At 43.8% G+C, this 14,225-nt stretch overlaps 2 protein-coding genes across 3 annotated transcripts in view; one reads left to right on the forward strand and one right to left on the reverse strand.

The window, feature by feature from the left end:
• Positions 1 to 1,275: 1,275 nt before the first annotated feature.
• Positions 1,276 to 5,726, reverse strand: SOWAHC (sosondowah ankyrin repeat domain family member C). The gene has a single exon (XM_003792917.3). The coding sequence runs from the start codon at positions 5,545 to 5,547 to the stop codon at positions 3,964 to 3,966; it is 1,584 nt and encodes a 527-aa protein (XP_003792965.1). The 5' UTR covers positions 5,548 to 5,726; the 3' UTR covers positions 1,276 to 3,963.
• Positions 5,727 to 6,145: 419 nt separating this feature from the next.
• The window catches only part of SEPT10 (septin 10), a 61,758-nt gene continuing 53,678 nt past the window's right edge, over positions 6,146 to 14,225 (forward strand). Inside the window, exon 1 of one of the 2 annotated variants that reach the window (XM_012807045.2) lies at positions 6,146 to 6,268. In XM_012807045.2, coding sequence (XP_012662499.2) covers positions 6,239 to 6,268 — 30 coding nt within the window. In that variant the 5' untranslated portion in view covers positions 6,146 to 6,238. The remainder of the gene's footprint in view (positions 6,269 to 14,225) is intronic. The other variant, XM_023514962.1, reaches the window with a different exon arrangement.

The raw sequence follows: 14,225 nt of genomic DNA on the forward strand, positions 1-14,225 counted from the left end.
GATGAAACTGACATATAAGGAGAAGATTAATAAGAAAAAAATGTGGTGACATGAAAGGGCTATCTTTAGGGAAAAAGCAGGTAGTGATGTGAACAGCTCAACTCCTGTATCATGAGAAACATGTTCACAGAGTCCTATTCCAGACCTGTAATAAGTGATTTATGAAGATTTTTCTCAATATTGAAGAACACTGTTTGGAGCAAATCCCCAGAGTATTTAATTTTGGGATTAACTGTACAAGAAAGTCCAGATAATGCCATTTACTTATTAAAAGTTTCACCAAGAAAAATGTCAAAGATATCTTTAACTACAATGCTCAATGAATCCTGTTAAGACATGTACGCCTTAGGAAAAAAGTCATTCTAGAAAAAGAAACTAGGCTGACTATGGTGGCTCATGCCTGCAATCCTTGCATTCTGGGGGGCTGAGAAGGGCAGATTGCTTGAGCTCAGGAGTTCAAGATCAGCAGAGCAAACATGAGACAGTGTCTGTACTAAAAGTAGGAAAATTAGCCAGGCATTGTGGCTGGCGCCTGACTATAGTCCCAGCTACTTGGGAGGCTGGGGCAAGGGGATTGCATGAGCCCAAGAGTTTGAGGTTGCTGTGAACTGACACCAGGACATTCTACTTAGGGGAACAGACACTATGTCTCACCAAAAAAAAGTTATGAGTTGTCAGAAAGCAATGAAACCCCTCAGCAGCAATCAGAGTGGGATCTCCCTAAGAGAGAAACAGCAATTACACCAAAAGTTCCCACATCTCTTTGCTATCTAATAGAGTTGAATTTTGTTAAAAATGTAGATCAAGTTATTCCTAATAAAGAAATAAATTCATTAACATCTAATGCTTGATGGAAGTTGAAGAAAATGGAAAAAGGCACTCCCACATCTCTCTTGAGGAGAGGTATGGACAGGGAAGGTTTACGGTGGATGGTGATTGCATAACTCCTATGGTTTTTGGGAAAGGCAGGGGTGGAGGTACTTACTACCTTCTCTCAAAGTTGATTCTCCCACCACTGATACCAAACTACAGCAGTTTTGCTAAAAATTTTGTTAGTTAAAGTGTGGAAAAGACAATGTTGTATTAAAGACTGACATTTAAGATAGTATTAACTGCCATTTACTGCATAATCTTGAACAGCCATCAACCTTCATTTCCTCATCTGTCGGGAAAGGGTCAAATAAAGGGAAACTTCGAAAAGCATTCAGTGAACCATGAAACACATGTAAAAAGTCTAAGAGACTAGAGAAATTTAGACAATTCAGAGGAAAATTCTAGTGTGATCCTTTTATTTTAACAAAACAAATTTTACAAACAGACTTTAACATTCTCAGACTCCCAAACTTTTACTTAGTTAAAAAGCAAGACACAAAGCAGCCTAGACTCCAAGTTTCAGGCATGAATAAAATAGTACCAGGTTTTCAAGTTACATGAGTTAGCTGCATTTTACATATCATGAAAGTGAAGAGAAATGTGACAAACACTCTTGTACCTGAAAAAACACACGGGCACATTTGGGCTTTTTAATCACAGTGTCATACCAATAAACACCTAAGTATCTGACATATATCTCCATTAATGGTAGGCTCCATCGACATCAAGTTACACAGAACATTTGCTTTTTACAATCTCTATTTGGAACTGAAAAATAAGAGGAATGTAGAGTTAAGTAGCTGAAAATGCTACATTTACTGCACACAAGCACATCATGACAAGGAATGCTAGAATTAATTCCCCTCAGGAATGATTTTTGAAAATTTAAAATAATTTATCAAAAAATATTTTATCAGAAAAGTTAAAAGCCTTTAGTGTGAAAAGCAAAGCACATGATATATGACTCAATCTCTAAAGATCTAGCAAATTAAAGATTTTGTGCAATTAGCTATCAACATATACATTTAAGAGATTCATACTGTGAGTCAACTGTACCTTTTGATGGCTGTGAAGTGTCTAGTCTTTAAAGTTACTTCAACTTTACATGCCTATGAAATTTATAATTCCTCAATGGGAAGTTATAGCTTATTCTGCACTAGATAAAGGCAACATGTATGAATGAATGATCGTTTTCACCTTCAAAGAACTTCTTTTTAATTTATACAAAATTAGATTGGTTTCTACCCACAAGTATGGATAAAAGTGCTTTTCAAATGTACATCATCCATATCCATGATCCTAAAACAAAAGGCACACAAATGGATAATAGTTTATATATTTTATGTGAATATTTTTCATCCACATTTTAAATAAATTCAATTGCCATCTGGAGAGAGATGTGACAAACTTCTGACAAATTTCTTTGACTTGGAAAATTAAAGATCTAAGAGCTCTAAATGCCGCACAAGCAGCTTTGTGCAATTCACATGGCGACATTTACCTTCAGGCTGTTCACTCAGTAGGCTGTCGGCACTGAGGGCACAGTAATCATGAGACCCAAAAGACGAAGGGAGCAGTTTTTCAAATTAGTCTCCCACAAAAGTTGTTTCTAATCTTGTTACAAAAGTTTATAATAATATGCTTATGAGTTAAATTTTAAAGTAGTTATAAAGCCACTTACTGTATAAATGAATGAAATGTAGTGAAGAACCATACTTTAGACGTCTTTAATTTTAATTAATAGTATTTTATGAATAGCATATGAAAGAATTCAATAGCCAGCAGCCTTTATATATAGAAATAGTCTCATCTCTTCTCTTTTCCCTTTCATAAAGTGCCATATTTAACTGGGTAGATTTACTATACAGTTTTTCAGTAACCACACCATAAATATCTAATAGATATCTAATAGATTCAAGGAAATGTTGGAAAATTGAAAGGATTTTAGCATTTTAAACATCTCCAAAACATTACTGCAAAGCAGGCTATAAATGTATTAATAAAATAAAAAGTGTATCTTATGTGGGAATCATTAAAGTTGGTTTAATAATTACTTCACAGAAGGATGGGCTCACTAATATTTATGCCAATTTTTACTCATTACTAACTAAACCAGAAATAGTTTCTGTAGGTAATTCAACTCTAGGCACGATGAAATAGGGTTATGCCAAATAGTACCATTATCCCCAGAATAAAAACTACAGCAAATTTAGACTTTCAGAATAGCAACACAAGTCAGTGAAAATCAGAATGAGGCAATGTTTTATTTAAACGTACCACAGGCTAAGAGTGTTTTTTATTTAAATAAAAAATTTGTGTAGTAATTAATAATGTACCTTAACACTGGTGTGCCTTATCAGTGGTGTACCTTAACAGTAGCATTAGAGATAGTTAAGTGGAAACCATACTACAGATTAGGTAACTCAAAAGTGGATGTTGCCCATTTCTTTCATTTTTCGATTAAAACTGAAATAGCTTTTAAAAAAGTGAACTGCTACTTACAACAGAAATAGGATACCAACAGCATTTTCTTTTTATTCTATTCACATTATTCTCTAATTAGTATTTTTGCATTTCAACTCTAACCTTCAGTAGTACCTTAAAAAGCAAATGCAATTAGTAAGAAAAAAAAAGCCCAAACCAAAATAGGGCAGCATGTGGCTTTCCAATTTATAAACACTACCAGTTTCATTACAATTTGCATTTTTTGTTTCTCTTGGAAGAGTAACCACTTATAAAAACAGATACATAAAAGTGCACTATTCCCTATTTTGCAGGGCATCCAGTAATCATTAAAGCAAAGGAACCCACAGTCATCAGTTCTACCCCCACCCCAATTTAGATACATTTCTGGTCTTCAGAAGCATGGACTCCAGGACAGAGGTGGAGTAGGGAAAAGAGATATAGGTCAGGTATGATGAATAACTTAAAAAAAAATCCACTTCCCCCTGAAAAGACCTCCTTCTCATCCATTCCAACTCAAGAATGCATAATTAGCCTCAGTATTTTCTGGTCTAATTTCTTTACCCACAAATACTATTCTATTTCTGAAGACAAATAAACCTTAGTATTTTCTAAAAGGAAGTATTTTTACCCAAATACATTGGACTTTGGTCTCAATTTGAAGGAGGATGCGTGGCCTTTAAGAGACCGTTCTTCCTCCTCCTCCTCCCCCTCCTCCAGTGGCTGGTCTGGGTCCCTGATAGAGGGTGTGGTGTGGATGATTTGGGTTCGGAATCGGATTTTGTTGAGTCTGGGCTTTATACGGCCACTAGAGCTGCCCAAGGCTTTGCGACCTGGCTCTTTTCCTTTACCTCCAGCCAATCCTTCAGCTAAGTGGTGATGGTGATGATGGTGGTGGTGGTGATGATCGCCCCCATCCTCCAGGACATGGGAGAGTTTGTAGGTGATGAGATGTGAGGGGAGTACCTTTGAAAGCCTCCAGCGCCCACCCCCGCTGCCAGCAGCGCTTTCACCGTCCTCCTCGTCTAGGGCTCCCACCAGGTTCTTTATCTCCTCTGCGATGCTCTGACTCAGGTACTGGGAGGCCTTTTTCCCACTGTAATCCCTGATGTCAACATCGGCGTCGTAGGCCCCCACAAGCAGCTTCACCACCTCCACGTGCCCATGCATGGCTGCCAGGTGGAGGGCGGTGTAGCCTCCGCTGGTCCTGGCGTTGATGTTCACTGGCAGCTGGTGTTTATTGGCAAAATTCACCAGCATGGCGAGAAGCTCCTGTCTCCCGTGCTTGGCGGCCCAGTGCAGGCAGGTGAAACCAGTGATGAAGTCCCGCTTTGCCAGCAGGCCAGGTTCGCAGGCGAGCAACTCTTCTAAGCTATCCCACTTGCCGTTGGAGGCCGAGAGCATCCAGGAGTGTTCCAGAGGGTCCAGCGTCACCGATCCTCCGCCACTGCTCTCCTCCTCCGCAGAGGACGAAGCCACCGAAGCGCTGTCCGAGTCGCCCCCGCCTCGGCTGCGTCCTCCTGCCGAGGAGCTCCCTGGGCTGCTAACCCCAGGACACACACTCCTCTTCAACTGCGGGGAGCTGCCCATCACCAGGTCCCGGAAGTTCTGGCGGGTGGACCTCGGGGTGGTGGCCACCCCAGGAGAGCTGCCCCCCTCTGCCTCCTCGCCGCCATGAGGCAAGGGTTCCAGGTCTTCGCTGGGGTCAGGGGCCAGCGGCCGGGGCAGGGGCGGCACGTTGCACCGCGAGTTCTTCCTGTCCACCCCGCCGCCCGGGGGCTCCCCAGAGCTCGGCTCGCGGCCCGGCCCGGGGGCCACTGCCTCGGGGTGCGGACTGCGGGCCTCGGCTCCCGGCGGGCCGTCGGGGGCCTCCGGCTCAGCGGTCACCTCAATGCGGGGCGGGGCCCCGGCGAACGAGGTATTGGGAGGCAGGGGCCCCGCGCAGAACCTCTTCTTGAGGTGCACGTACTTGGAGCCGTCGGCGGGGTCGGTGCGCACGGTGGCCACGGCGTTGACCAGCTCCTTGAAACGGGCGCGGGCGCTGGCTCGCTGCTCCGGCTCGCCGCCCAGGACGCCCCTGAAGTGCTGCACCAGCTCGGAGTGACGGGCCCGGCCCCCACGCTCCGTGAGGAAGCGCAGCACCGCCTCGGGGCCCAGCTCCGTCTGGGGGCCTAGCTCTGCCTCGCCACCCCGCCCCGCCGGCTCCTCCATCTCCTACCGCGCTGCTCCTCTGCCGGCGGATGGCTCAGTCCGGCGCCATCGCTGCACGCTCCGAGAGGCGGGCTCCGACGGCAGCGGGGTCGGACAGGCTCTGCAGGATGCCGGCCTCGGTGTCTGGGGCCGCGGGACCTGGCCACCGCCTCTCTGGGGCCGCGCCCGGGCCGGCACGCCCCCGCCAGCTGCCCCGCCCAGGACCCGCCTACTTCCGGTCCCCAACGAAGGCGGCTATCCGCGCCCCCGCCCCGCCCACTTCCGGTATCCGCGTGCCTGGGGGGGCCCGCAATCACTGCTCCCGCCTGCTACTGGCGTCCGACTGAAGGGTCTCGGCATCAATCCTCGCGTCTTCTTTTCGAGTCCCGGTTCCCCTTCACTTCCCCCGTACCCTGCACGGGCTCTCCGTCCTCCTAAACGTCGAGGAGCACACTTGCATAGGGCTCGCTCTACGCGCGTTAAGAGCCCGGGCGGCCAAAGGCGCGCCCCGCCCCTGTCCCGTCCCGCCCCGGCCCGCCCGCTGAGGTCGCCCCGCCCGTCACTGGGCCACGGCCGCGCCCTCGTCCCGCCCCGCGCCTCGCCCGTTACGCCCCTCCCCGCTGGTCTTCCCGCCGCCACCGCCGCCGCCACAGGGACTGGCCGCTCGGGGTCCTGGCCGAGACCACCGCCCCCCGCGCTCCTGCCCGCAACCATGGCCTCCTCCGAGGTGGGGCGGCAGGTGGTGAGTCCCGCCTACTCCCAGGCCCCCTCTGCCAGGGCTGATGCCGGGGGCCCCAGGTCCGCGCTTCCCGAGTCCCCGCGGACCTTTCTCAGCCCCCGGGCCCGTCCCAGTCGCTCCGGGTCCGGGCCAGATTGTGACCCACGCCTTCCTTGGGTCACCCGCCGCGTCCCGTGGTCCCTGGGCTGCATCGCGCATCGGGCTGGGGAGGGCAGGGGGCGCGGTGCTGGGCGGCCGGACACTGGGGGAGTTCTCTTTGGTTGGCTTCTCCGGCTTTGTCAGAAGTTAAATTCAAAACAGTGATTATGATGAGTCTGTCGCTTTCATAACGGTGTTTGAACGCAGAGAGCGGAGTGATGCAATGGTGGTCATCTACGGCTCTGCGGGCCTCGGTGACACTCACTCCCCGGGTAAAGCCCGGCTCCCGCGGCCTTTCCAAAGCTTTCCCGTTTATCCAACCTTGCCGTTTTCCAAGTTGTCCTCCATTACGATTTGAAACGGGTTTTTTTTTTCCCGCCTTAGCGTCTTTGAATTCTAGAAGAACACATTTGTCCAGTGCTTTGTACTTTTTGAATCACTTTTGTATATTTATCTCGTTTGATGGTAAGCCAGTGGTTCTCAGTGTGGTCACAGTTATTTTCGTAACAATACCAAGGGGTTATTTGCCTTTGCCACTCGCAAAGCAAGCATACGTGAATTTTCCAGACGGAGCAGATTTCTGTGATGTAGAATGACCCCACTGTTCTGAGAGCTAATGGAGCATGTCTTTGTGTATTCTTTAAAAAAATTTTCTCCCTTTTAATGTCTAATACTGTTCATGTCAGTGGTTGTAATCTGTATAAACAAAAGCCCTTCAGAGACTTGAGACCAAAAAGTTTTAAGAACTACTGGTCTAAGCACTCTCCTACATGAGAAGTTTAAAGTTGTAGAAACAGTTTAGATTGTAGACTGAGAGATGAGGGGATCTGTCTAAAGTGACACAGTTGATTTGTTTTATAGAGCCCGGACAAGGATTTTCTCCCTGATTCAGCCAGGGTCTCTTTCGGTTCTATCATGTACTTGGAGGAGTCTCAGTCTTTCTATCTGGACTGCCTTGTGACAGTTGCTGTTTATGTGCACTTTTGAGTGAGGGAAATACTGGAGGTTACTGGTGAGAAACTTGTGTTTCATAAATTCGAATTCTCAGAGTACTCTTCAGGATCACATCAAAGGAGAAGTGTGCACTTCATTTAGCTGATGTTAGATTTCTTGTCAGTTGTCTGTACTTAATTTGCTTTGAGGCTACCTTTATTTTTTAACTAATTTTTAAATTTTGAGATAATTGTAGATTCACGTGCAGTTGTAAGAAATAATCAGAATAATGAGAACTCCCAAGCCCTCTAACCCAGTTTTCCTCAGTATCTTGCAAAGCCACAATACAATAGGTGGACCTCAACCAAGATACAGATGTTAGTACAGTGAGGATAAGGACCTTCCATCACCAGGAGGATCCCGCATGTTGCTCTTTTATAACCACTCCAACTTCATTCCCATTTCACCTCCTCCTTAACCCCTGACGATCAATAACTTGTTTTTTATTTCTGTAATTTTTTCATTTCAAGACTGAAACATAATAGACTCCCTGAGTAAGTAACCTTTGGGGATTGGATGTTTTCACTCAGCAAAGGTCTCTGGAGATTCATCCAGGTTGTTGCATATTACCATGATTTGTTAGAAGGATGTCTAGATGGCTCTCAGTTTTTGGCTATTATGAACTAAGTTGCTATAAACATTTGTGTACAGTAACTTAAATAGTGTGACCTCATATAAACCGAAGTCTTAATTTCTCTGGGATAAATAGTTCAAGAAAAGTAACCGCTGGGTCATATGGTAGTTGCATGTTAGTTTTATAAGAACTGTTTACCAGAGTGGCTGTAGCGTTTCCACCCCACTGGCAATGTATGAGATCCAGTTTCTTCACATCCTCACCAGCATTAGGTGTTGTCTCTATTTTTAGCTTAGCCATTCTGAGTGTATAGTGATATCTCATTGTGTGTGTATGTGTTTTTTTTTTTTTTTTTAAGAGACATCGTTTCACTATGTCACCCTTGGTAGAGTGCTGTGGCTTCACAGCTCACAATAACCTCCAGCTCTTGGGCTTAGGCGATTCTCTTGCCTCAGCCTCCTGAGTAGCTGAGACTACGGGTGCTCACCACAATGCCTGGCTATTTTTTTGTTGCAGTTTGGCTGGTGCTAGGTTTGAACCTGCTACCCTCTATGTATGGGACCGGTGCCTTACTCACTGAGCCACAGGCACCGCCCTCATTGTGGTTTTAACTTGCAATTCCCTAGTGGCTAATTATGTTGAACATCTTTTCTTGCACTTATTTGCCATCTTTCTGTGTGTCTTTGGTGAAATGTTGCTTTCTATCGTTCTCTTACCTATTTTCTAATTGAGAAAAATATTCTTCCTGTTAAGTTTAAAGTTGTTTATGTACAATACATACTAGTCATTTCAGATATGTGGTTTGCAAATGCTTTCTCTTAGTCTGTAGTTTTTCTTTTTTGGGGGGTGGGGGGAGATGAGTCTCATTCTGTCGCCCCAGGTAGAGAGCCATGGCATCATAGCTTACAGCAACTTCAGACTCTTGGGCTCAATTGATTTTCTTCCCTCAGCCTCCTGAGTAGCTGAGACTATAGGTGCCCACCACGACTCCAGGCTATTTTTAGAGACAGGGTCTTGCTCTTGCTCAGGCTGGTCTCGAACTCCTGAGCTTAGGCAGTCTTTCTGCCTTGGCCTCCTGGAGTGCTGGGATTATAGGTGTGAGCCATCTCGCCCAGCCCATCTATAGTTTGCCTTTTCATGTTTTTGACAGGCTTTTGCAAAGCAGAAGTTTTATTAATCAAATTTTGATAAAGATCATTTTGTCAGCTTTTCCTTTTATGGTTTGTGCTTTTGGTATTGTGTTTAAGAACTCTTTGCCTACGCCTCAAAGATTTTCTCTTTATTTTTTTCTAAAAGTTTTACAGTTTACTTTTTTTACATTTAAGCCCACGACTCATTTTGAGTTAACATTTCTGTTATGTTTCAGACTTAAGTGAAGGGCCAGTTTTTTTTGGCATATGGATGTCCAGTTGCTCTAGCACCATTTATTGGAAAAGTTCTCTTTCCTCTTTTGCACTTTCGTTGCACTTTTATCAAAAGTCATTTGAACATATTGTGTGGGTCTGTTTCTGGGTTCACGTCTTAGTATGCTTAGTTCATCTCTTGGTACATCTTAGTCTTGATTCCTGTGTCAAAGGGAAAAGAAGCAAACTCTGTAAAATAATTTAAAGAGATTTATTCTCAGCTAAATTTGAGGACCATGGCCTAGAGTCATGCCCAAGAAGCCTTGGGGGTTACATTTTGGTTTTATACATTTAGGGAGACAGTAATTACATGTCAATCATAAATCAATACATGGGCAATATATATAGGTTTGGCTCAAAAAGGTGGGACATCTCAAAGTGGAAGACTTACAGGTTATAGGTGGGTTTAAAGATTCTTTGATTTATAATTGGTTAAAGGAAATGAAACTTTGTCTAAAGCAGTGGTTCTCAACCCTCCTCATGCTGTGACCCTTTAATATCGTTCCTCATGTAATTTTGCTACCGTTATGAATTGTAAATATCTGATATGCAGGAGTCCCCCCCAAAGGATTCGTGACCCACAGGTTGAAAACCACTGGTCTAAAGGCTTAGGATGTTTTAAGTTAAGATAAGGAAGTCTGCTAATCAGAGACAAACCATTTGATGTACACCTAGACTCAAGAGATCTGTTAAGTTAACTGATGACCTGCTAGTGGGATTTAAGCTTTGTCCTTGCATAGCCTTAGGGCTATTACTGAGTCAAAAAATGACATCTCTGGATCGGCGCCTGTGGCTTAAGTGGCTAAGGTGCCAGCCACATACAACTAAGATGGCGGGTTCAAATCCAGCCTGGACCTGCCAAACAACAATGACAGCTGCAACCAGAAAATAGCTGGGCGTTGTGGCGTGCACCTGTGGTCCCAGCTACTTGGGAGGCTGAGGCAGGAGACTCGCTTGAGCCCAGGAGTTGGAGGTTGCTGTGAGCTGTGAAGCCACGGCATTCTACCCAGGGTGACAACTTGAGGCTCTGTCTCAAAAAAACAAAAAATGACATCTCCAAGAAGGGAGGGGGTTAGAATGGGGCTTGTCTGACCTTTCTTCTCTGGGCAGCAACTCAGCTTTAGGGCATTTCTGGGGTCCCCTTGGCAAGAGCAAGACTCCTTCTCTAAAAATAACTGGGTGTTGTGGTGGATACCTGTAGTCCTAGTTCCTGGGGAGCCTGAGGCAAGAGGATCCCTTGAGCCTAGGAGTTTGAGGTTGTTGTGAGCTATGAAGCCCTAGCACTCTATTGCGGTGGACAGAGTGAGACTCTTGTCTCAAAACAAAACAAAATGAAATGAAAAGCCAACCCCCCACCCCCACCCCAAACCTAGCTGTTTGTTACATTGATTTTTCTCTGTTGTTTTTCAATGGAATTGATTTCTGATCTTCATTCCCTTTCTTTGGGAATGTTTCCTTTATTTCCTTCTTCATTTCCTTTTCTTTGCTTGCTTTGAGTTTATTTTGCGCTTCTTTTTCTAGGTTCTTGAAGAGGGATCTTAGATGATTGATTTTTAACCTTTCCTTCTTAATGTGTGCATTTAGTGGTAAGAATTTTCCTCCGAGCACAGCTTTCTTCAGTTGTGTTCCACAGATTTTAATACATTTTATATTCACTTTCATTCTATCTTTACTTGTAAGGAGCTCTTGCATTAAATCTCATTTGATTCTTTTAACGGACTTTTTTTTAAATAGAAGAGGATAATAAAACTCAGGGAGACTGAGCGTCTTGTTCCAGGAGTCACAGGTAGTGATGGTGAGATCTTCTCTGAGCCATGTTATCTCCACCGTTATCTCCAACATTTCCTTTGTAAATTATTGCATCAGTTTTATGATTCAGATCTTGACTGTACAGTTATTTATTTCTGACAGCAGTAGTGGATTGTGAAATAATGTTGAGTACAGTCATTGGCTGCCTTTTCCTGTCACCTGAGAAACACACCTGTGATTTTCCCTTTCTTCAGCTTATCCTTACCTTTTAAACTCCTTTTAATTGGTGTCTAAATCTTTGCGATTCCTATCTGCATTTGCCATGTCCTTTTTTAGCTACAGTGCTTCTGAATTCTTTCTCTTTCCAAGTATTCTCTGATAAGGATATCTTTTGTGTCTTAGAGGCTTCTTTCATTTGTTTTACTTTGTCTTGAAGTTGTGATTCTGAATTCTTTTCTTTCATGTCCTAGAGTTAATTACCACCTCTTGACTTGGCATATTCCCACCTTTTCATCTGGAGGTCCTATAATTACTGTAGAGTAGTGAAAGACCTGGTTCCACCTCCTCTGAAGCTTTCCCAGAGAGCCCCAACCCTCAGCAGTATCAGCTTGCTTGGCGCTTAGTCATCTGCTGCCTGCAATACCTCCAAATTTATGTTTTGTATTGTTACTTAATTTTTTGGGGGGACAGAGTCTCAGCTCCCGCCCTGGGTAGGGTGCTGTGGCGTCACAGCTGACAGAAACCTCAAACTTGGGTTTAAATGATTTTTTTTTTTTTTTTGCAGTTTTTGGCCAGGGCTGGGTTTGAACCCGCCACCTCCAGCATATGGGACTGGCGCCCTACTCCTTTGAGCCACAGGTGCTGCCCATTTTAAGTGATTTTCTTGCCTCAACCTCCCAAGTAGCTGTGACTATACGAGCCCGCCACAGTGCCCAGCTATTTATTTTTTTGGATGTAGTTGTCATTGTTGTTTGTCATGCCTGGGCTGGATTTGAACCCGCCAGCTCCCGTGTATGTGGCTGGCACCCTAGCCACTGAGCTACAGGTGCCGAGGCTATAACTCAACTTTTTGAATCAAATACATTTTATTTTATTTTTTATATTTTTGAGACAGAGTCTTATTTTGTCGCTCTCTTTAGAGTGCTGTAGCATCATACCTCACAGCAACCTCGAACTCTTGGGCTCAAGCAATCCTGAGAAGCTCAGGACTCAGCAATCTTGCCTCTGCCTCCTGAGAAACTGGGACTACATGTGCTCACTACAACGCCTGGCTATTTTTTAGAGACAGGGTCTCGCACTTGTTCAGGCTGGTCTCGAACTCCTGAGCTCAAGTGATCCACCTGCTTTGGCCTCCCAAAGTGCTAGGATTACAGGTGTGAGCTACCATGCCTGACCTGAATCAAGGAAATTTTAATGGGCCTTGCATTTTCAGGCTTCAGTTAAATGATGTGTCATTAGAAGAGCAACCTGTATTCTTTCTATCCTCCATAGCCACGATCATACATCTTTGAGGATAGGTGCTGATTATTTTTTATATGGAAAATATATTCACAGTTTTATTCTTGCTGAATGTTTAATGAATAAACTATAAATGCTCACAAGCAGCCAGGAGCTGTTCATCTGCATTTATGTTTTTTTTTTTTTTTTTTTTTTTTACCACAGAGTCTTAACTTTATCGTGCTCAGTGTCTCGCGTGATTGTTTATGCAGTCGTGACATGCTGTAGCATCACAGCTCACAGCAACCTCAGACTTTTGAGTTCAAGAAATCCTCTTGCCTCAGCCTCCTAAGTAGCTGCGGCTATAGGCGCCTGGCACAACTCCTGGCCCGGCCCGGGCCGGGTTTGAACCTGCCAGCCTGGGCCGTATGTGGCTGGTGCCGTAACCACTGTGCTATGGGTGCCAAGCCTGCATTTATGTTCTAATCAGCTCACCTTTCCTAGGCTGCACACTGTTAGTGTATTGCTGGACTGATTTCATCCTGACATGTTGCCAGATGACAACTCTTTGTATACATTATTGATGATAATCACGATTGCTATATTAAATGGTTATATGCCACAAAAATAACCAGATTTTTTTGTCAGTTATATCTTTATGACTATTCTAAGATTTCTGTCATTCACAATTATTGTTTTACTTTGATCCTTTTCAAAAAAGAAGCACATTTTGACTGTAGCTAGTCAAAAATGTGACTAGCTACAGTCAAAAAATGTGCTTCTTTAAGAGAATTTATAAAAGGTCTCTGAAAGTACTTTTTAATACAGTTTTTGATTAACTTTAGAGATCATACCATTTAGACTAAAAAACTTCCAAGACCTTAATTAAAAAGCTGGTACATTCATAAAGATTGCTAATCCAACTTCAAACAAAGCAAAAATTATTTACATGCGACTAAACTAGTAGAAGACTGAAATGATTTTTTTATGACTTTTTTGTTTAAAATATTACTGATTGTTTTTATTTTCCAGAAGTCAAAACAATCTTTTGTTCTTCTTTTTGAGCTATTTCTAGCTTATAGCAAATTTGATAAAGTATATTTTGGTGAGTGAACTTTATAACATTTATTTTTTACTCTACTTGATTTCTACAGAATTTAAGAACTATTGAGTATTCTTAGTTTATGGCAATATAGTTACTTACATAAGTTCAACAAAAAATCTGCTTTCTTTTATAACAGGACACACTTAGAGATGCTAGCTATTTTCTAAGACTTTGACTGTATATCAGATATGCCCAGACAGCTTTAGGAATTCAAGTTAACTTTATAGAGCCCATACCAGCTCTTTAAGAAAAACCTAGCAAAGTGCCTTGTCTGTCACATTTCCTGATCTGTGATGATAAGTGAAGTGAGTCACTTTTGAGAGGTCTGGACTATCCCTGACAATGAAGGTTGTGATTAGAGTTTCACCTAGAGAAGTCCTGAGTCCTGCATATTCTGGGACCAGGCCAGCTGTCGAAGCACCATGGCACTCAGGCTTGTGTTGGAGCTTCCACTGGCAGAAGCATTATTATGTTCTCTCAGTAATGTGAAGGAACTGTACTGGGAATTCTAGAATTTCCAGATTTCCTTCAGACTACTTTTGCAAACACTAAAAGATTTTA

This window comes from Otolemur garnettii, unplaced genomic scaffold, assembly GCF_000181295.1.
Source record: "Otolemur garnettii isolate 467f Iridium unplaced genomic scaffold, OtoGar3 scaffold00062, whole genome shotgun sequence".
Classification (NCBI taxonomy): domain Eukaryota; kingdom Metazoa; phylum Chordata; class Mammalia; order Primates; family Galagidae; genus Otolemur; species Otolemur garnettii.

Bases quoted from the DNA above. Each gene is read 5' to 3' on its own strand.
- SOWAHC (XM_003792917.3), bottom strand. From the start codon at position 5,547: ATGGAGGAGCCGGCGGGGCGGGGTGGCGAGGCAGAGCTAGGCCCCCAG.